Source organism: Callospermophilus lateralis, chromosome 1, assembly GCF_048772815.1.
Source record: "Callospermophilus lateralis isolate mCalLat2 chromosome 1, mCalLat2.hap1, whole genome shotgun sequence".
Lineage (NCBI taxonomy): Eukaryota > Metazoa > Chordata > Mammalia > Rodentia > Sciuridae > Callospermophilus > Callospermophilus lateralis.
The window spans coordinates 70489001-70510280 of NC_135305.1; the positions used below are offsets into that span (position 1 = coordinate 70489001).

The following is a 21280-nucleotide window of genomic DNA, read 5'->3' on the forward strand; positions in this document are numbered from 1 at the left end:
CACAGGATGGTTGCTCTCTCTATCCCACCCCCTACATCACCTGAAAGGCTGACTCACTGCCCTCTTCAAGTCTGTTGCTTCCCACCTGTTACTGCACTGGGATGGCCTAAAGATCAAGAATGCCCCCGCAGAGATGAGGTGAGCACTGTAGCTTGTGACCACAGGAACTACGTAACCCTGAAGAGCATGTGCTACAATTCTCTTTGCTGTGCAATTATAATTTCATGTAAGAGCTTTATTTACAGGACGTGGTTACATATTGCCATCAAAACCATAATGAAGACTTCCCTTCTTCTGAGGTAAAAGGGTGGTAGGGAAGCTTCTCCCTACTGTTCCTGGTAAACACAACTAAAAACCTGGATATTATAATATATAAAACAAACAGAAGAAGATCCAAAAGCTGGAGAAAGAAGACAGTCTAGCCAGGAAACTTGGGACCCAAGGAAGGTCTTGGTGCTCTATCCTTTTTGCCTTGTTCACCCCAGACTTGATTAAAGAAGCAGGCCTTCCTGAAACACCCACAGTTGAGTGGTGGTGGTGGGGTACCCTAAGAGAAGCCTGCTCTGTAACAAAAGGACCAGAAAAGGGGGACCCTGACAAGATAATAGTTTAAGTGATAACCACTCTGTTCCAGCAGAACACCGCAAAAATTGTTGGCTTTACCCACATTTACACCTTGAAGGCCAGGTGGGGGCCTAGACTCTCACTCTCGTGAGTAATAAGAAGCCCCAATAATTCTCCCAGAGCCGTGGCAGAGAAAGCCCAAGTGGGAGCAGGTACTTTCATCCCCAGTGGGAAGTGTCAGTGAAGGTGGGGAGTCTGGATTCCATCACTGCCTCCCAGTAACAAGCACACTTTTCTCTCCCCACTGGGTGGTGCCAGAGGAAGCCTCCTGGAGAGTGAGGACATTCACCCCTGCCCAGGAATAACAGGGGCATTCTCACAACGGTGTCAGTAGATGTGGGAGACCAACCTTACAGTGACTGAGTCACACTCCCGGGCTGGGTGCTGAGGCGCTCAGTCACAGAAATGTGGCAGAGCTTTCCCCACCCTTCTTGGGTTCAAGGGTCAGTGTCCTTGTGCATGGGTGTGTCTTGCTACAGCCCCATGGGTGAAGCTATGCTCACCTGTTCCTTTGTAATATAACCCCTTGCCCTATTTAGGAGCGACTCTTCCATGGAAGTGCCTTGTGTGTGTCCCCTTTCCTTACTGTGCCCTTGGGTGTGGCCTACCTAGGTGTCAGTCAACCTGCTGACAGTGGACATCATGAAGATAGACTCAGCCCCCTGAAACCTGACCCCTTGCCTCATTTGAATAGCTTCTCCTCAATAAAAGGGGTCAGCACGTGCTCTTGCTCTCTCTCTTTCTGCGGACCCTTAAGGTCAGAGGAGCCATCACAGCGACCCCTAAGAAAAAGGTATTTGTGTCTCTTGTGTGGTTATTTTGCACAGCCCAGTTAGTCAGTTCAACTGGAGTGACCCCTGACTGAGCCTTTGAGTCAGGAGAACAGAAACCCGGCAAGTAGAGATTATGGGTAGGGCCAAAACTTTCCATCGCTATCCAACATAACAACATCCCTCTTTCCTCAGGTGTCAGTGGAGGCCAAGTGGGAGATCTGGGCTTCTATCTCCATCTGGCCATAATAAGTTGGCATCCTCTTCTTTCCCAGCTGAGTGATACTGCATAAATCCAGCAAAAACAGAAGGCTTACATAAGATCCAGAACATTATAACACAGAAATGTTCAGATTTCAAATGAAAATCATTATACCAAGAGTCAAGAAGAATTCAAACTGAATGAAAAAAAGACTGTCAACAGATGTCAACATTGAGATGATGGTGGTTTTAAAATGGTTCAACCCAATTTGCACAAAAATTAACTTAAAATGGTTCATGGCATTAGATGCTAATTATAAAATTATAAAATTTTTAGGAAAAAACTAGGTGGTAAACTTCAGGATACAGAACTAGACAAAAGAGTTCTTAGACTTGACACCAAATGCAGGAGCCATAAAAGGAAAAATTAATAAACTACACGTCACTAAAACTAAACATATTTGCTTTTGCAAACCCTGATAAGAGAATGAAAAAAATAACTACAAAGTGGGAGAAAACATCTACAAACTATGTACTAAAAAATGAACTATATAATATATAGAATATATAAAGAACTATCAAAACCAACACTAAAAAGCAATTCAATAAGAAAATGAGAAAAATATGAAGAAATATTTTACTGAAGTGGATATATACATGGCAAATAAGCATATGAAAAGAATATTTGTGTTATTAGTTATTAGAGAAATGCAAATGAAAACCACAATATCACTCTACATCTATCAGAAAGTACTCCTGCTCCTGAAAAAAAATTAAGTGACAATACCAAACACTAATGAGGGTGTTAAGAACCTATTCATAAATGGGAATATAAAATGACATAGCCACTGTGGAAAAAAGTGTGGCAGTTTCTTAAAAAAAAAAAAAAAAAAAAAAAAAAAAAAAAACCCTAAACACCCAGCTACCATATGGGTTAGCAGTTACACTCCCCTGGGAATTTATACTACAGAAAATAAGACCTATGTTCACATAAAACTTATACAATGCATATAACAGCTTTATGGTAATAGCCAAAATCTGGAAACAACCCTGGAAACAACAACCTTTAGTGGGTGAATAGTTAAGCACCATGTTCTATTACACCATGGAATGACGCTCAGCAATTAAAAAGCAACTAGTGAGGTTTGGGGCTGTAGCTCAATGGCAGAGTTGCTTACCTAGCACATGTGAGGCACTGGGTTTGATCCTCAGCACCATATAAAAATAAATAAAATAAAGGTATGCGGTCCATCTACAACTACTAAAAAAAAAAACCCCACAAAAACTAACAAACAAACCAGCAACTAGTGATAAAGCTACCTGGATGAATCTTCAGAGAATTATGTTGAGTTTAAAAAAAAAAAGTCACAAAGGTTAACATGCTATATGTTTCTATTTATATAACATTCTTGAAATGACAAAATTACAGAAATAGAGAACAGAGTTGTGTTGCCAGGGGTTAAGGAAGAGATGGAGATGGAAAGGAAGTGGGTTTAGCTATAAAAAGGCAACACAAGAAATACTCAGGGTGATGGAAATAGTCTGGATCTTAATTGTATTAATGTCAATAGTTTGGTTGTGATGTCATTCTAGATTTCTGCAAGAGGTTACCATTGAGAAAACTAAGTAAAAGCCACACGGGATAGCTTTATATTATTTCTCTTAACTGCATGTGATTGTATACTTATTAAAAAAAGTTTTATCTATAAAAGATGAAAGAAACCCCAAATTTAGAATAAAACCTCCAAACCTTTAAACTCCATTGGCATTAAGCAACAGTAACACACTGTGAGCATTTATTGTGCACCAGGTAATATGGTAAGTATATGCAACAAACTCTAGAGTCAGGCCCCATTTTACAGGTAAAATGCCTCAGGCCAATGAGAAACTGTTATTTTATTCTTCTTTTAAAGAAGCAGTGTGGTGAGTATACTAATTAGAAAGTTTTTCATACTACTTCTAACTCTACTTTATTAATAGAAAGAATTTAACTTTACTTCCTCAAAATGGAATTTAGTTTGTTCAGGTAAATCTTATGATGGAAGCAAGAAGAAAGCAACACAAGACAGCTATCATGAAATGGCCGACCTTTGTGGGAAAACTGCTACAGAATTCTTATTATTTTAAGTAAAAATAAAAATTGTTTGCACCAGGACCTAGGCAAACATTTTTAAGACAGCAGTTCCACAGCACATTATAGGTAAAACTGATGGAAAAGGTTGACACTGTTGTAAATAATTTATACATGAAAACTACAGCATCTAATGCCATTTCTGCAAATGATACCATTTGCATGAGAAAATATTTTTTTTTTCCCTGACACATCTTATTTTATTCAGATAGCAATCTGATCATATATGGTCCAAGAAAACTCAAACAATAAATCAAATATAATCACATGTTAAAGATTGGTCTTCAAATGTTGTAGCCAACTATGCCATGCTTGCCTATGATCTCTCTTATATAAAATAGCATTCACACTTCAGTGGCCACCAAACCATTAAGCACAGCTTCCTTAACTGTAAACTGTTTGAAGCTACCAGTTTGAGCACTCTTGACTATTTTTTTCAGGCTCTGAATAGCTGTAGGGATCTCATCAGGGGTTGGAGGAACAAGCTCAACCTTGGAGTGATGCCAAAATGTGGCCAGTTGCGGCTTTGAGTAAGCCACAGCAGCATTCACCAGCTCTGGGGCCTTTTCCATGAGGTTACACACAAACTGGGCCAGGGTAGAAGGTGTGTTGCCCGGAAAGGCTGGCTGAATGTCTAAGAATATTCTTAATAAAGGCTAAAGATAGCTTTTAGTAGTTGAGTGTGAATTTTAAATAGAAATATGTGTGTGCAAGGGCTAAGGATAGCTTAGTGGTACAGAGCTTGCCTGGTATGCACAAGGCTCCTAGCACTGCTGAAAGAGAAAAAAAGTATGTGTACACACACATTTAAATATATGTATATGTGTGTGTGCTGGTGTGTGTGGGGGTGTGTGCATGTGTATATAAACTTTCAGTTATATTATTTCTTAATAGTTTATATGAATTGCATTATTTACATTAGACTCATAAGACAGTGGAGCTTGAAGGCCCCTTAGAATTTACCAAGTCATATCTTATCATATCATAGCCGAGGGGACCTAAAGTCTAGCAGAGTAAAGACCCTGGCTAGACACAGTGAAAAATCCAGAATTTGAATCCAGGGACCCTGACTTTCATGGCCCTATTTCACTATTTTGGGTTCCTCAGGTAATCTGATAGATGAAAAGAGAATGAAGAGTTACCAAGTTAACTGGGGATATAAAACTGTAGATTAAATTGGACAAAATGAAAACTAATATCAAAGTTTACTTTCTGAAATTAGAAACTGCTTATTGTAAGATCTTTTAATCACAAGATTCATATGACAGTTTTCTTATAAAATGAAGGAGAACTCACATACATTTGAAATGCTCACACATACTCTTGCAAGGTTGGATTTTCCGGATTCTTATAGCAACCCACCCTCAAAATGACTGAAGCTTTAAGAAGTCAAATTAGGCCCTGTTCCAAGTGCCATTTGCTTTAATCTTACAGTCACATCCTGGAACTGGAGCCGCATTGTGGAGCCGGATGGCTGGGGTCGGCTGGTGATCTCCAGGATGGTCCTCAGCAGGATGTCCAGCAGGCTGGCCACTATCACGTCTATTTCCTCCAACACAGATTTTTCCTAAGGAGAAAAAAATCTTCAGGAAATTGTGGCTTAATAGGTATATTATTCTTTCTTTAATTGCAAAGAGGAAAAAGGTCCATTTCCAAATACAGAATTAATTGAAGACTCAGAGAATTCAAGAGCATGAGAGATCTGGACCTCACATAAGTGAATGACCTTACAGAAAACCAAGACCCAGAGAAGTTACAGCTTACTCAAGGGTACACCACCTGGCCATGCAACGGATACCTGAGATACGAATGAAAAGTTGGGGTGAGGCCATCGGAAGCACAGTAGGCTAATTGAGACTGTCAGCTATGCCCTAACAGGCATGTACCTCAAGCAAATCAGTCTGCCTCTCTGGGCCTGCTTCCTCACTGAAAGTCCCCTCTGGTTCTTAGAGTCTATAATTCCGTGATTCCCAACTGTGCTTACATTTACTCTTCTCAGCACTGGAGCCCTACAGGTAATTCTCCAAAACTCTGGTTGATATGCAAATGACTATTCCTATAAAACATGATTTTTAAAAATCCTACATGTAAATATTAGGAAACAGTGATCAGTCTAGACAAACATCCTTAGCTAGTGTGGAGCTAGGGTCAGCTGTGGCAAAAACTGCTTTCCTGAAGCACAGTTAATACTACCCAAGCCCCCAGGATTTGAGAGACAAATTCAAATTGCTCTGCACTGACTGTACATAGCGGATTTAGGCTCTTATTATACTTGCACAAGACAGAACTCTGTGTACAAGGGCTCCTTACCAAGGAGCTCACTCTTTGTAAAGAATACTATTAGGAAGTGTGAGTTCTAACGAGCTTTTTGGCTATGATTTTATGATGAACTTTCCTACACCTGCAATAAAGCTACCAAGGTTTCCCTCCAGTGAGTAGGTTTCTGCTCTGAAATCCTTATCAGCTAGGTCCAAAACCTGACTTCAACTTCCAAGTTGAAATAGAGAAGGAGAAATAACCTCCACTACTGCTGATATTTATTTTTGGTTTTGTGTAGTGAAAAATCTGGCTTACTTTTTAACTGCAGCAATTATAATTTGGAAAAACATTCCAACTATGTATTGTACAGAAGGAATTTTTTTTTTCTTTTTTTGGTGGTGCTGGGGATTGAACCCAGGGCCTTGTGCATGCAAGGCAAGCACTCTACCAACTAAGCTATATCCCAGCCCCAGAGGGTGTTTTAAATCAGAATGTATGGCTTTTCCTTGTTGCCAATGTTCTACCCAGTTTCAGGTCACCTCTGGTGCCTGAATCACCGAGGTGGGTAAAGTGAACTGTTCCTTTCCATGCATGGCCCTCTTCTCACAGTTTTAGATGCAGGGTTTCTAGCCTTTTACTCTCAAATACCAACTCTGTTCCTACATGACTGGGGCCCTCACTCCACTGCTCCCCTAGGGACTCATCTCAGTTCTTCAGAGCTGATCATAACAGTGACAAAAATCAGAAAACTGTAGCACAGAGGTAATAGGCAAGCAGAGAAACAGGCATCTCAGCACTCGCTGCCAAAATTCTACTTTGTACAACCTGTTACCAATGAGAACAATGCTTAATTAACAGTTGCAGAGTGACAGAACTGGAACAGGACATCCTTCCTATGTGCATTTCACACCAGATCCCTGAGCCATTAACAGAAATACTCTGGGTTTGTCTGATTTATAAGCAAGCATGCTGTTTTTCTTATTTTGTACCACATTCTCTAACCCAATGCACTGTGTCAAGAGTCAAGCACCGTGACAAGAATCCCCAAAGCCATAACAACTTAGATTACTATTGTTGGGGGCAAAGAATTGCAAGTTACCCCTAGTCTCCTGGGGTTGTCCTTTGCTTCCACAATTTCCATGGGACCAGACCTAAGAGGCAAAGCCAAGCCCTGAGCATCACGATGTGGCCTTTCACAGAATGGACCCCAACGACTCCTTTGCAAGTAGTAATTTATTCTTGCCACAGAGTGTTCATCACATCAAGATTAAAGACACATGTGGGAGGCTTTGAACTTTCTAATTTTTCTCACTTGGTATTCAGTTCTTTCTTGAAACCCAAGTTTAAGAACCCAGGTTAGCTGGGGTTACAGCAATCCCATAAGGGTAAAAAAAAATTCCTTCCCAGAAAAACCATAACAAACAAACAAACAAAAAAACAACCACCACCCAATCCAGCTGCAAATGAAAGTGAGTCTCAGAGGGTTCCTCTGTTGCACGGTTTCTTTGAAGATATTTAAAATTTTATTTTCAGAAGCTCTTTGATGGGAACTACATACTATGACCTGTATTTACTTACTGAGCTGTTTTTCTTGATGAGGCAAAATACGTTGCTAAGGATACGCGCACACATGATCAAGTCCTTCTGTTCTTGCAAGTGAATGTGGAGGTGATGTAACACGACAGGCAGGAGAATGTACCGGGAATCTGGGGAGAGCAGAATCATTAGTGTCACATCTGTTAAAAGTCCCACGCAAAACGCAGTGAATCCTTATCTACTTTTAAATTCCGTTTTAATTGTTAAATTATTAACATGTGTAGTTACAAGGGCATCAGCTCTACATGATTCACATTGAAAAACAGTAGCTTTATTTCCCCAATACAATTCCGGCACTCAAGAGACCTCTGCCTCTTAGTTAAGACAGGTTTTCTTTTTTTTCCACATGTATGTTTTACCCCAAAAATCTCTAAAGTGAATGCTTCTCTTGCTCTTTCCTGAAATTTCAGTGAGATGGACAGTCCACTAACTTCTTACTATGGTAGATGATGATTCAGCCTTTTTACTCCCCTCCCTTCTTGACAGCCTTTCAAAATACTAGTTATATCTAAATTTCTGGTTAAGTGAACATTATGGTTTTGCTCCCATTCTGATTTCCAATCCTTTATATGTGTTTGGATTATTTTGTTTCTATCCCTCTTTGAAAGCTACTGGAAAATTATCTTTATTCATGAAAATACAACATTTCATATTAAGTGTCTTACCTTGGCCCTTTCAATTTATAAACTCATGTCCTTCAGTTTGGAAACTTGTCTTATATTATTTCTAGAATTATTTTCTTCCCTCTATTTTTTCTATACTCTGAGACTCCAAATTTATATTTTGAATCTCTATTCTATCTTCTACTTTCCTTGAATATTCTTCCATCTTTTTGTTCAATTTCTTGGGCAATTTCCTTATTTTATCTTCCAACTCTTCATTTTTCTTATTTATACTATCATATATTTCATTTCCAAGAGCTTTCTTCTTCCTTGGTCCAGTGTAATGGGTTTGTGTGGTCACAGAAGTCCCTGGGCTGGGAAGGGTCCCATATTTGATTTCATGCTAATGCTGGGTTGTTTCCATCTTGAAATTTTTCATAATTTTAAAACCATAGATTTTGCATTTTCATTATGCAGCCATTACTGTTTACTCCCCTGACTCTTTTCTTTATCAGCTTCCTGTTCATGTTTCATGTATGTACAATTCTTCTGGGATATACAATTCCCTTTGGGAATGTCAGAGATAATTTTGGAGTGTTTTGGAGGTCTCCCTGAATTATCTTTTTTCTTTCAAGTTATTGTTTTCTATTTTTTCATTTGTAGCCTCTGCCTTCAAATTAGAGTTTTTTCACCAATATCTGGAAGTCTTTCATTGTTCATTTATGTTTACAAGTGAAAAACTAAAAGGCTAACTGGAAAAAACAAACAGCAAACAAACAAAATTATTTCTTGAGTGCCGAGTTAAGTTTATGGACTGGTGAAGTTTTACTGCTGGATTGAAGGCCTCCAGATGTTGTTCATCTGGGAAATCCCCAAAATTCAGTATCTGAATGTTAGGCCAGTCAGTTGCTTTAAAGAGAAATTGGCAGTTCCCTCTCTGGGGAGCAGGAACCTATCTTAAAGTTAATTTAAAACCCAGAAAGGAAGTAGAGGGTAGAGGTCTCTCTGTTTAAATATAAATCTCTGATTATTCCAAAATTTAGCTGTGCCTGAGGCTCCTAAATCCAGGTCATATCTCATTCATTTTATTTAGAATGTAAATTTTCAATTTCTTTTAATAAAATAATGGTAGTGATTGGTGCAGGAAAAGGTAAAATGGTACCTATTCCTTAAAAAGATTTTTAAACCAAGTTTCATATGCATAGTACTCTTAATCTTCAAAGTTTCCTAATAGTCTCAATTCTTGGTCCTTCCTAAAGCCTACCTGAATCAGATGTTAAGTGACTTTGAGAGAGGCTACCCCCACTGACAGGTGTCTAAGCCAGGATTCAAACTCTGTCAACTAGTCCCTAGCCCCAAAGCTGGAGTTTCTAGCATTGTACTGCCCTGTCTCCTCCCATCTCCATTCTCTCTTCATCTGTGTATGGGAATGGAACTGAAAACAGAGCCTTGTTTTTTTCCCCCATTTTATTTTTAACCTGCTGCTGAGATTGTGGGCATTGATGGCTCAACTTTTTTTTCACCTGTGTTTTTCTGTGTATGATCACAAAAGTGCCATAAGTACTGATTTTGAGGTTGCAAACACATTTTATTGGGCAGGTGAATCCGTAATTATGGAATTTCCTGCTCTGGTTTTCTAAAAGATGTCATCTGTATGAAAATTCAGATAGACTGCCCTTGGTTTATAAAAATCCATGTGGGTCTTTCAAATAGTTGCATAAATTATAATTTCACTTGACTCACTCAAGAACGAATGGGGAGTCTAAGTGACTCCACATTTATTTATTTTAAAAATTGCATATGTAGTTAAAAACCCTCCTAACAATGAAAATTCCAAGTCCAGATGGCTTCATTGGTAAATTTTATGAAGCATTTATGGAAGAAGTCATACGAAACCTATGCAAATTTTCCCAGAAAACAGAATACAGACTATAATTCATTTTACTAGGCTAGCACTACCCTGATGCCCAAATCAGCCAAAACCATTACAAAATAAGAAAACTACAGACTGACAATCTTCATGGACATGGAATTAAAAATTCTTATAAAATCTGAGGAAAACAAATATAGTAAATACACTCTACTAGGATATATTCTCAAGAAAGTGCAAAGTTCTTTTAATACTTGAATATCAATCAATGCGCTTCACCATATTGGTGATAAATAAAGAAAAAACTTTTGACAAAATTCAGTACCAGTCATGACAAAAATCTTCAGGAGGCTAGGAACCGAAGGTTATTTTCTCAAGTTGATAAAGGGCACTAATGAAATGTCTACCTTTAGCTATCATAATACTTAGTAGTGAAAAATTGTATAATTTCTCCCTAACAACAAAAAACAAGGGAAGGATACCCAATTTTACCAGTTCACTTCAGCACTGTATGTCAAAGCCTGGCCAATGTCACAAGCTAATTTTAAAAATAGAAAAGAAAGGAAGAAAAATACTTATAGATTAAAAGGAAAAGTAAATTCTCTTTAATCATGAAATACATAATTATCAATATGGTAAAATGCTATGGAATCTAAAAAAAGTTACTGAACTCTTAAGCAAATTTAGTGATGACTCAAAATACAAGTTTAATGTGTGTATAACAATTATATTTCCATATAATGGTAATAATAAGAAATTAAAATTAAATAGCAATATGATATATTTTTGGTACTGGGGATTGAATCCAGAGTGCTTAAACATAAAGCTATATCCCCAGTCCTTTTTATTTTATTTTTTTCAATTTGAGAAAGGGTCTACCTAAGATGATGGAATTTGTGATCCTCCTGACTCAGTCTCCAAATTGCTGGGATTACAGGTATGTACCACCATGCCCAGCTAGCAATGCAATTTCTAACAGCGTATATTAACTACAAAGAAATAAATTCAACAAAATACATCAGTGTCACTGAACACTTTTTTCTTTAAGAAGTGTCAGGCAAGTCAATGGAGAAATGGTAAGTTTTCAACAAATGATACTGGCACACCTGAATACCCAGTTAAAAAGCTAACCTCTGTCCTTACCTCATACTGAATATAAAAATTAGCTTGGGATGTATCATGGACCTAAACGTACAGCTAAAAGTATAAATCCCCTGGAATAAAACACAGGATCTATCCTAGTGTCTCTAAGCTAGACACAGATTTCTTACACAGGTATAAAAAGCTACAAACTATCAAAAAAGGTAAGTGATGACTGGAATTCATCAAAATTTAAAATTCCATTTTACTTGCACCATGGACTCTGTTCAAGGTTCCTATTTGATGCCTTTTTTCTATTCATGGACCCTAGAATCAGAATGAGAGCTTAATTCTAACTGTATCAAATATTAATTGTGTGATCTTGGGCCATTCCCTTGACTTCTCTGTGCCTCAATCTTTTCATCTGTAAAATGGGGATAACAATGGTACCTCCTCTTGAGATTGTCTAAAAGATGATATGAGCTAACAGTATTTGGAACATAGTGAGTACTATGTAAGTGGTAATTAAGACACACGGAAAAACCCACACAAAACAGTCATCTGATCCATGTTTTTTAGCCAAAAAAAAAAAAAAAATAGAGAAAAGACAGTGTCTTTAACAATAATGGTGCTGGGAAAATTGTATATCCATATGTAGGAGAATAAAACTAGATCCCTTTCTCTCACCCTGCACAAAATTCAACTCTAGGTGGATCAAAGACCTATAAATCAAAGACCAGAAACTTTGCAACTGCCAGAAGAAAACACAAGGTCAACCCTCCAACATATTGGCATAGGCAGTAACTTCTTCAATGACCCCTTATGCTCAGTAAATAATACCAAGAATTAATAAATGAGATGGCATCAAATTAAAAAGCTTCTACACAACACAGGAAACAATTAATAGAGTGAAGAGACTACTTATAGATGGGAGAACACCTTTGCCAGCTATTCTTCTGAAAGAGGATTAATATTCAGAGTATATGAAGAACCAAAAAACTTAATGTTAAAAAATGCAATAACTCAATCAATAAACAGGCAAATGAACTAATCAGACATTTCTCAAAGGAAGAAATAAAAATGGTCAACAAATAAATGAAAAAATGTTCAACATCTTCAGCAATCAGGAAAAGGCAAATAAAAATCACACTGAGATTTCATCGCACTTAGAATGACAGTCATTAAGAATACAAATAATAACAAATGCTAGCAAGAATGCAGGGAAAAAGGAACCCTTATACACTGTTGATGGGGTTGTAAATTAGTACAACCCCTATGGTAATCAATACAGAAGGTCCTCAAAAGACTAGGCATGGAACTACCATATGACCCAGCTATGCAACTCTTTGGTGTTTACCCAAAAGAATTAAAGTCATCATACCAGGCTACTAGAGTGACAAATGCATACCCATGTTTATAGCAGCAAAATTCACAATAGCAAAGTTATAGAACCAGCCTAAAAAATATGGTAGATATACACAATGGAGTTCTATTCAGCATTTAAAGAAAAATAAAATTATATTATTTTCAGGAAAATACATGGAACTGGTAGGCACTATGTTATGCAAAATAAATCAGATTCAGAAAGTCAAGGGCTATACATTTTTTCTCACATGTAGAAGCTAGAGAAAAAAAGGGGATAAAAAAGGATTTCCTGAAAATAGAAGGGAGACCATTATAGTAGGGGAAGGGGGTCAAAGGGAAAGAGGAGAAAAGAGAAAAGAGAGGTAATGAGGAATGAAATTTACCGATTATGTTACATCCGTGGGTAAAAGAATATGCGATTCTATATACTAATTAAAATCATAAGGACTACAAATAAGGTATAAACAACTGGGAAAGTGCCTTTATCAGTTTTTGACTGATTTATTATCTTTTTTGATTCATTTTAGGAGTTAGGTTTGGAGTCTCATATTTCTTTTTATGCTGAAAGTAGGCTATTCAAAAAAGGACATTTGGAATTAGATTTACCACAAAAACCCAGTGACATAAGGGCCAAGCATTCATACTTTTATTAAAATCCAAACTTGTAAAATCATTCATTGAAGTCCTCCTTTAAACAGTGACCCTCATCCGTAACTTCACTTACTTACAAAGCAATTGCTGGACAAAAAGAACCAGGAAAAAGAGACTGAAAGCTGCAGAGCCAGGAATTACTGTCTGGTGATGTTTAATTAGAAAGGAAGCTAATGCTTACTTGATCTGTTCCTGCAGCTAGTTGAATGTGATTTCTAAAAATTCAATTGGCAGCCAACTGTTAAGAAAATATCTTCAGCAAGAACACAGACAAATAATTTGTATATAGTGTATTAAGAAAGAAATACGTGAATATCTAGTCTGCAGGTTTGCTTTTTCTTCATTACTAGGGTAATGTCAGTTGGCAAATAATAGAATCAGCAGGTAAATGCCAAATAAGCTGACTGGCTGAAATGCTAATTCTTACCTTTAAAAGTTAACATTTGGACCCATCAAGTAGGATCCTCCCAAATAACTAAAAAAAAAAAAAAAAAAAAAAAAAGGAAAAAAGAAACAAAATCCCCTGTAGTTGAACATACACTAATCTTCCACACATTTATCAAAACAACCTATCATGCAGATTCTGCCCTTTAAAGTGTCACTACTTTCACTCCATGTCCCAGGTAAAGATCACTATATTGTCTCCCTTGAATGGATAAGGGAATGTCTCATTTACTTTTTGCTTTGCCTGTAGTACATAAAGCCAGCTCCCCACTGTAACTTCCCAAGGGCATGGGATTAGTAGGTAGAGAAATATTGATAGGAGTTTTCCTTTAGCTTCATTGTGAGGAAGTGTACTTTTGCCTCCTCTATCAACAAGCTTTGTTGCCTGAGAGTCCCATGTGGAACAGAGAGTTAGTTACCTATCTCTTTGCATAAACTGGGCCCTAGGTAGGGGCTGGGTGTCAGCCGGACACCAAGGCAGCTGCTGTGTGGTTTGCCTCAGGAGGGAGGGTAAGGGAGCATTCAATACCACACAACTTTGCAAATAGCAGAGCTGCTAACTACAGAGAAGCACCAGAGCAACAAAAGCCTGAACTCAGATCAAAGCCACTGGGACATAAACTGCCAAAGTCAGAGATAGTGCAAACCTGAGAAAAGACCTCCCTATGGCTAGAGTACAGACAGCACACACTCAGAATGTGAAGCGCTGCAGATTTAGACAATGTTGGGATAAAAAGGAAAACAAGAGTGCAGCTCTAAGGATGATCTGTGTGTGTAGCTTATAGATCTCACCCACTGGCTTCAGTTGAACCGTGAATGCAAAATTGATGCTATGTGCACTATTACTTATGTCAACTGTGCCCTCTACTGGCTTGGAACTCCTACCTCTACCCCCACTGTTCTCAAGCTCATTCCTAGCTCAGAAGTTGCTTTTCCAATAAGATTTCCTTTTTCTTCTCCATCTCTTTTAATATACATCATTTCTTCAGTATTTTTAAATGCTGTATCCTAATCCTAACTCCATGACTTAGTACAGAGTATATTCTCAAGAAACATCTGTCAAGCTGCTGCTCATCTGTCACTATGGTGGAAGTGGGAAACACAATTGTGATCTGGGTAAATAAATTGCCTGTCCTCTGGTGCTTCCCTTCTGGTGTGGGGGAGGGAGATGGACATTAAATAACTGAATACGCAATTCTTCATTTAGTTAAGAGTTGTATTGGTGGGCTGGGGTTGTGGCTCAGTGGTACAGCACTTGCCTAGCATGTGTGAGGCACTGGGTTTGATTCTCAGCACCGCATATGAATAAATGAATAAAATAAAGGTCCATCAACAACTTAGAAAATAAATAAATAATGAAAAAAAAAGAATTATATTGGGCAATCTAGAAGCAAAACACAGTATGCTGAGAGTGGTAATGGGGTGGACAGTGCAGAAAGGATATCTCTTGAGAAAAGGAAAGTTTAACTGAGCCCTGAAGGGTAGTTGGAGATAAACGAGGGTCAGAAGGAGCTGGAAAAAGTGGATTCCAGATAGAGCAAGGAGACAAGAACATAAGTAGAACTATGTGCCAGGGCCAGATCATAAGCCTAGAAATCAGTTTTGAAGCATGCCCCCCAAACGGGAAAAACCAAGTGGGTTGAGAGTGAGGAGCTGGGTATGGTGATGTTTCCAATGGCCACATAGGCTACAAAGTAGATAGGAAGAAGGAGCTATGGGAAGTGAGTGCAGAAGGATGGAGGCAGTTCAAGCCAGGGACAGTCTGGATTAGAGATGGGCAAGCAGGGTGGGAAGAAGGGACCTGATGTGAGAGATGCTATGGAGGCACCCAGGAAGCCTGGGTTTTGGGTGCAGATAAGGGGAAGGGACAAGGAAGTTTCAAGAATGACTTTGAGGCTTCTAGATGGATGGTGTTGCCATCTACAGAGACACAGAGACATAAGCTTAGAAAGAAAAATCCTGAGGCTTCCATTTGAGACACACCAAATTTGAAAAGCCTATGGAAACATCCATATGGAGACACTGAGAGGACAGCTGGATATTTAGGTTTGGAGCTCAGAGGTGAGATCTGGCCTAGAATTACAAATCTGAGAACTCTGTCAGCCCATGGTTTTAAACAAATGGCATTTTCAGTTGTGAAAGACATCTAATCATTTGCAGCGCAATAAAACCAACACTAAACTGCATATGAACTACAGTTCTAAGAAATGCAAGTTACTAGTGGATGGGAGACCATCAATGGCAGTGCGATATTATTTTTGAAGTTATGAAATTAAAAGATAAACCTAATCAAATATCCCTTAAACATGCTTAAAAACAGTCTAATACTCTATCCCCTCTCACCCTTTCCTTATTTTCCACTGCAGCCTTGTTTCAAATCTATAAAATTGGGCATGATGACTAGGGAGTTTTTAGCACAAAGCCACACACACACACACACACACACACACATGTATTTCATCACTTTCTTAACAAAATCCCTACCATAAAACATTCGATTTTTTAGTCTCTACACAAAAGTAAGCAACCCCAGCATATTTCTCACCAATGGCACATGCTAAATGCATTAGGTTTTTATACTTATTTCTATTTTCTGCACTGGGTTTTGCTTAACAAGTTGCTCAATAATGCTCAAGCAGAAATATATATAAATTTTTCTTAGCAAGAAAAAGCTCAGCAGTGACTGCAGATCTCTGATAAATAAATCATTATGTACCAAGTAATGGGGACAAATGCAAAGTGAATGTCAAACCCACAGCTCTAGCAGAATCTGACCTTGCAAAGCCTAGATTTTGCCCCTTACCTGTGACTACTATGCCTTAAACTACCTGTTTCTGCTCCCAGCATCCATGCTTCCTTCTTCCTCCCAATCTCTATGCATCAAATATATGCATCAGACCCTTTTATTCCTGGCCTTCAAGAAACAAAAAGATTAAAATGTGGGCAAAAAAGGGGAAAATGAGTCACCAATTTTTAATGCCTAAAATAAAATTGCCTGGACCCCAGGTGATTTAGATACTGAATACCAACTACTCAGATTCCAAATGTTAGCTATGTCCTTCAGTTTGGGTCAGATGCCCTAGGGGTCTAACCTTGGTACTGTTACTGAGGGATGATTCAGGTTTCCTGACTGCTCTGTCCAACCATGAAGTTGCTCAATGACCCTTAACTCCATCTGGCTTGTATCTTCCTATGATAATATTTCATTTCCTATTTTTGGTATTAACTTTAGCATGTGTCCTTCTTTCATCGTTTCTCCATGTTAATTTCTAATCTAAACTCAACTGGGAATAATTTACAGTCATGCAGATGGGATGCTCATATATTTGGTTAAACACTATTTGGGGTGTGTCTCTTAGGGTGTTTCTGGAGGAGACCAATATTGGAATTGGTAGGTTGGATAAAGCAGAGTTGTCCTCCTCAAGGGGACTGAACCTCATCCAATCTGCTGAAGGCCTGATAGAACAAAAGGCTGAGGAAGGGAACATTTCTCTGCCTGGCTGAGTTTGAGCTGGGGCATCGGTTTTCTCCTGCCTTTGGACTTGGACCCAGACCGGAACTTACACTATTGGTTCTCTGTCTTCTCAGACCTTGGATCTTGGACTGGAGCAATATCATTAGTTTCCTGCTTACCAAGATTTTGGAATTCCTCAGCTTCCATAATCACGTGAACCAGTTCCTTATAATAGATCACTTTATATATGAACATATATCAGAGTGGCTCTGGTTCTCTGGAGAATCATGGCTAATATTGGATTGTAGTACAAAATTAACTTTTAGAACTTCTTAGATCTCTCTTGGTGGGCTTGTACATCAAAAGTAATTTTCTTCAAAATGTATTAAAATTTATTTTCTTAAAACGTAGGCTAATTGTGCTCTCTACTACTTTCTCTGGATAATATAAACCTATAAGAAAATGAGGTCACTTTCTCAGATTCTTGTTTTTAGCTGTATATGGATTCAGTTGATTCCTTATAACGTCTTTATCCCTATTTTATCTTACCCCTCATTTCCGATTTATAATTTTAATCAGGATATCATCATTTGTAATGTCTATCTGATCAGGATGTGTATACTCACACAACTGTAGCACTTCTGTGTTTCATTTCTTTTTCTTTCAATAAAGAAACATGATCTTATATTTCTGGTTTTTACCTTCTTATATGGAGATTAGCCATCACACTGCTTTTAGTTTGTTTTTAGTTTGAATTCTATTTTTCTACTTTTTAAAAAATATTTTCATTTGTTCTAATTAGTTATACATGACAGTAGAATGCGTTTTGACACATTACACATAAATGGAGTACAACTTCTCAGTCTCCTGGTTGTGATGTGGAGTTAAACAGGTCATGTAACCATATATGCACATAGGGTCACAATGTCCAATTCATTCTATTATTCTTCCTCTCCCCATACTCCCTCACCTCCCTTCACTCCCTTCTGTCTAATCCAAAGTATCTCTATTCTTTCTTACTCCCCCACACTCTTATCTTGAAGTAGCATCTGATTATCAGAGAAAACATTGAGCCTTTGGTTCTTTAGGATTGGCTTATTTTGCTTAGCATGATATTTTCCAGCTCCATCCACTTACCAGCAAATGCCATAATTTCATTCTTAAAGGCTGAGTAATATTCCATTGTGTATATATTCCAAATTTTCTTTATTCATTCATCTGTTGAAGGGCACCTAGTTTGGTTCCATAGTTTAGTCATTATGAATTGAGCTGCTATAAACATTGATGCATCACACTGCTTTTTGAATCTGTCTCCTCTATGCATGTGTGGTAAGCAGAATGCAACCCCTTAAATATGTCCATATCCTAATTTTCTGGACCCTATGAACTGTGTTATGGATAAAGAAACTTTGCAGATACAATTGAATTATAGATATCAAGATGAGGAATTATCCTGGACATACACAGGGGCCAATGCAAACTCAGGGATCATCACACATGAAAGAGCTAAAAGAACCAGAGTTAGAGATCTGGAGATGCTGTGCAGTTGACCTTGAAGAGGAAAGAAGTGGACCATGAGCCAAGTAATATGCAAGTGGTCTTTAAAAACTGTAAGAAAAGAAAACAAATGGTTCCTTAGATCCTCCAAAAAGAAATACTGTCTGGAAATCCTGAGTTTTGCCCAATGAGAACCAGAGTTCTATTCGACGTTAATAAGAAGATAAGAAAATTTTGTTGTTCAAAGCCACTAAGTTTGTGGTTATTGTTATAGTGTGTTATAGCTCGAATGTGAAGTGTCCCCACAAAGCTCACGTGTGAGACAATGAAAAAGGTTTAGAGGAAAAATGACAGGGTCATGATAATCTTAATCCCACACTACCCCTAAAATCCAATCAATGAATCAATCCCCTTATGGGATTAATTGGGTGGGGGCTGAAGGCAGGTGAGGTATGGCTGGAGAAGGTGGGAATGGAGGCGTGGCTTTGGGTATATATTTTGTATCTGGTGAGCGAAGCCTCTCTCTCTGCCTTCTGATCATCATGAGAGCTGCTTCCCTCGTGTAAACTCTTCTGCCATGATGTTCTGCCACACCTTAAGCCCTAAGGAATGGAACCAGCTGTCCATAGATTGAGACCTCTGAAACCATGAGCCTGCAAATAAACGTTTCCTTCTCTACCGTTGTTCTGGTCAGGTCTTTCAGTCACAGCAGTGAAAAAGCGGACTAAAACACAGCGGCAATGGGAAACTATCTTAGCACAACTATCTCCAAAACATGAGTCTTTCTATACCTGTTCATCTCTTTAGAGTAAAAGGAAAAAAAATGTACCTATTTCTCGTTATTTGGATATAGTCCCTTTGGGGAAACTAGGGCATCTAATCCCAAATTCTCTCTAAAAAAAAAATGTTTCCTCTATCCTAGGAATGTGATGTATTTTGCTTTAGAAGTCAAAAATGTTAGGCTTTATCTTTTACCCATTATTTGGAGTGGGCTTATCCCGGGAGTTCTTGCACTATGGTTCTCTGCATCCCCACCGTGCCCTAATTACACAGTTTTATATTGCCCCTCTTCTTCCACCTCCACTTGAATAGTCTTCTAACCACAATCCAAGACAACACATCCTTTTACTTCACAACATTTGCAGGGTCAGCTTTTTTCACTGCACATTTTATTTTCCTTGTAAAAATCTCCTCTTTCAACTGGAAAAGAAAAATATGCTCATCTATCCCTTAGATTCAAGATTACTGACACAGAAACCCTTTCCAGGTTTCCCAAACACTATTGCATAGACCCACATGATTTAAACAAGGGAGTTTGAGCCCTGGAAGGCCTTCAGGTCACTTGCTGTTTTTCTCCGTGAAAACAGGCTTCCTTCTGATGTGCTGTGCCCTTCTAGTTATACATGGCAGTCTCTGTTTCTTCAGTGATGAGTTAGTGAACATCAAGTCAAGCCCTGCCCTGCAGGGGCAATGAAAGCTTTTCCTCTCATGTTGACTGTGAGCTGCTTTTGCTTCTCCGTCATCATCCTCCAAAGGGAGCATCCTATACATTCCCTGCCCCCTTGTCCTTTTCCATGCCACCATATCACAATCACTGACCTCACAACCTTGACCCAGAGCCTCTCCTTCAGGGCTCGGCTCAGACCTTGCAGAATCTACATGTCCTGCATCATAAGTCCTTTTGCCCTTCACTGGGCAATAAATAAATACTCTCATCAACTTCCACAAAGATTCAGTATTTTTATTCCTGGAATGTAGCAGTTTCTTGTCTTTACAATCTATCTAGTCTTGCTTTCTATACTGCCTTTGCGGTATAGATACAGGAAACAGGGCCATATACAGAGCAAATCTCACAGACGCATAAATGAACACAATTCCCCCCAAAAGTTCCTTACACTTTAAAACTGTCTTGATTACCTGAATGACTCTTTTATGAGAGTTTAACCTAACAAAAACTTATCTGGTCAGTACGGGAGAAATATGGCAGAAATCAAATATGGCAGAAATCAGAGACAGCAACAAACTTTTCTTAGTTTGGTGAGGCAGAGTTGGTGCCTGAGTTAGACTGGGGTGTCTGGCTGGGAACCTTATCTACTCTGCACTTATCTACCCAACCCTGGAGGAGTCCTAGATCCTTGCAACAGAATCCTGAGGACTCTGAGGAGCAGTTTGAAAAACACTACAAAAAATATCTTTTCTCTAGGGTGAGTTTTTCTTTTTTTTTTTTTAAAGGGGAGAAATCAGAAGTCCATCAATGGGAAAAAACAATAAATTAAATATGATATATTATTTCAGTATAATAAGATACAACAGTGATATAAAAGTATACTACTAAAATCATAAAAAGCACTCCAAAGAATTACATACAACCTGAATGTTATCTTTACAGGACAAAAAGATTAAAAAAAAAATCAGGAGAGAAAAAACGGATACAATTTGTTTTTGTAATTATGTAATAAATGTTCAGAATATAGGAACCAGAATCTTTGATATTCTAGAAATTTGTATGAAGAAAGTGAGAGTACACACAGGAGACCTTGAGTACATCTATGATAAATTTATTTCTTTGTTTTTAATATTTATTTATTTGAGGATGAACACACAGTATATTTATTTATATTTATGGGATGTTGAGGATCAAAGCGTACCTCATACATGTGAGGCAAATTTTACCACTGAGCTACAGCCCCAGCCCATCTTTCTTTTTTTTTTAAAGTATTTTTTAGTTGTAGATGA

The 21280-nt window shown here is 38.2% G+C and overlaps 1 protein-coding gene and 1 pseudogene across 1 annotated transcript in view; both read right to left on the bottom strand.

The window, feature by feature from the left end:
* Window positions 1-21280, bottom strand: part of Dock4 (dedicator of cytokinesis 4) — a 445040-nt gene that overhangs the window by 110878 nt on the left and 312882 nt on the right. The window contains exons 24-25 of the mRNA XM_076835166.2: window positions 7564-7691; window positions 5159-5293 (exon numbers count right to left, since the gene is read on the bottom strand). Of these exons, the coding sequence (XP_076691281.1) occupies window positions 5159-5293; window positions 7564-7691 (263 nt within the window). The remainder of the gene's footprint in view (window positions 1-5158; window positions 5294-7563; window positions 7692-21280) is intronic.
* On the bottom strand, window positions 4071-4298 carry LOC143404707 (ATP synthase F(0) complex subunit g, mitochondrial pseudogene; annotated as a pseudogene).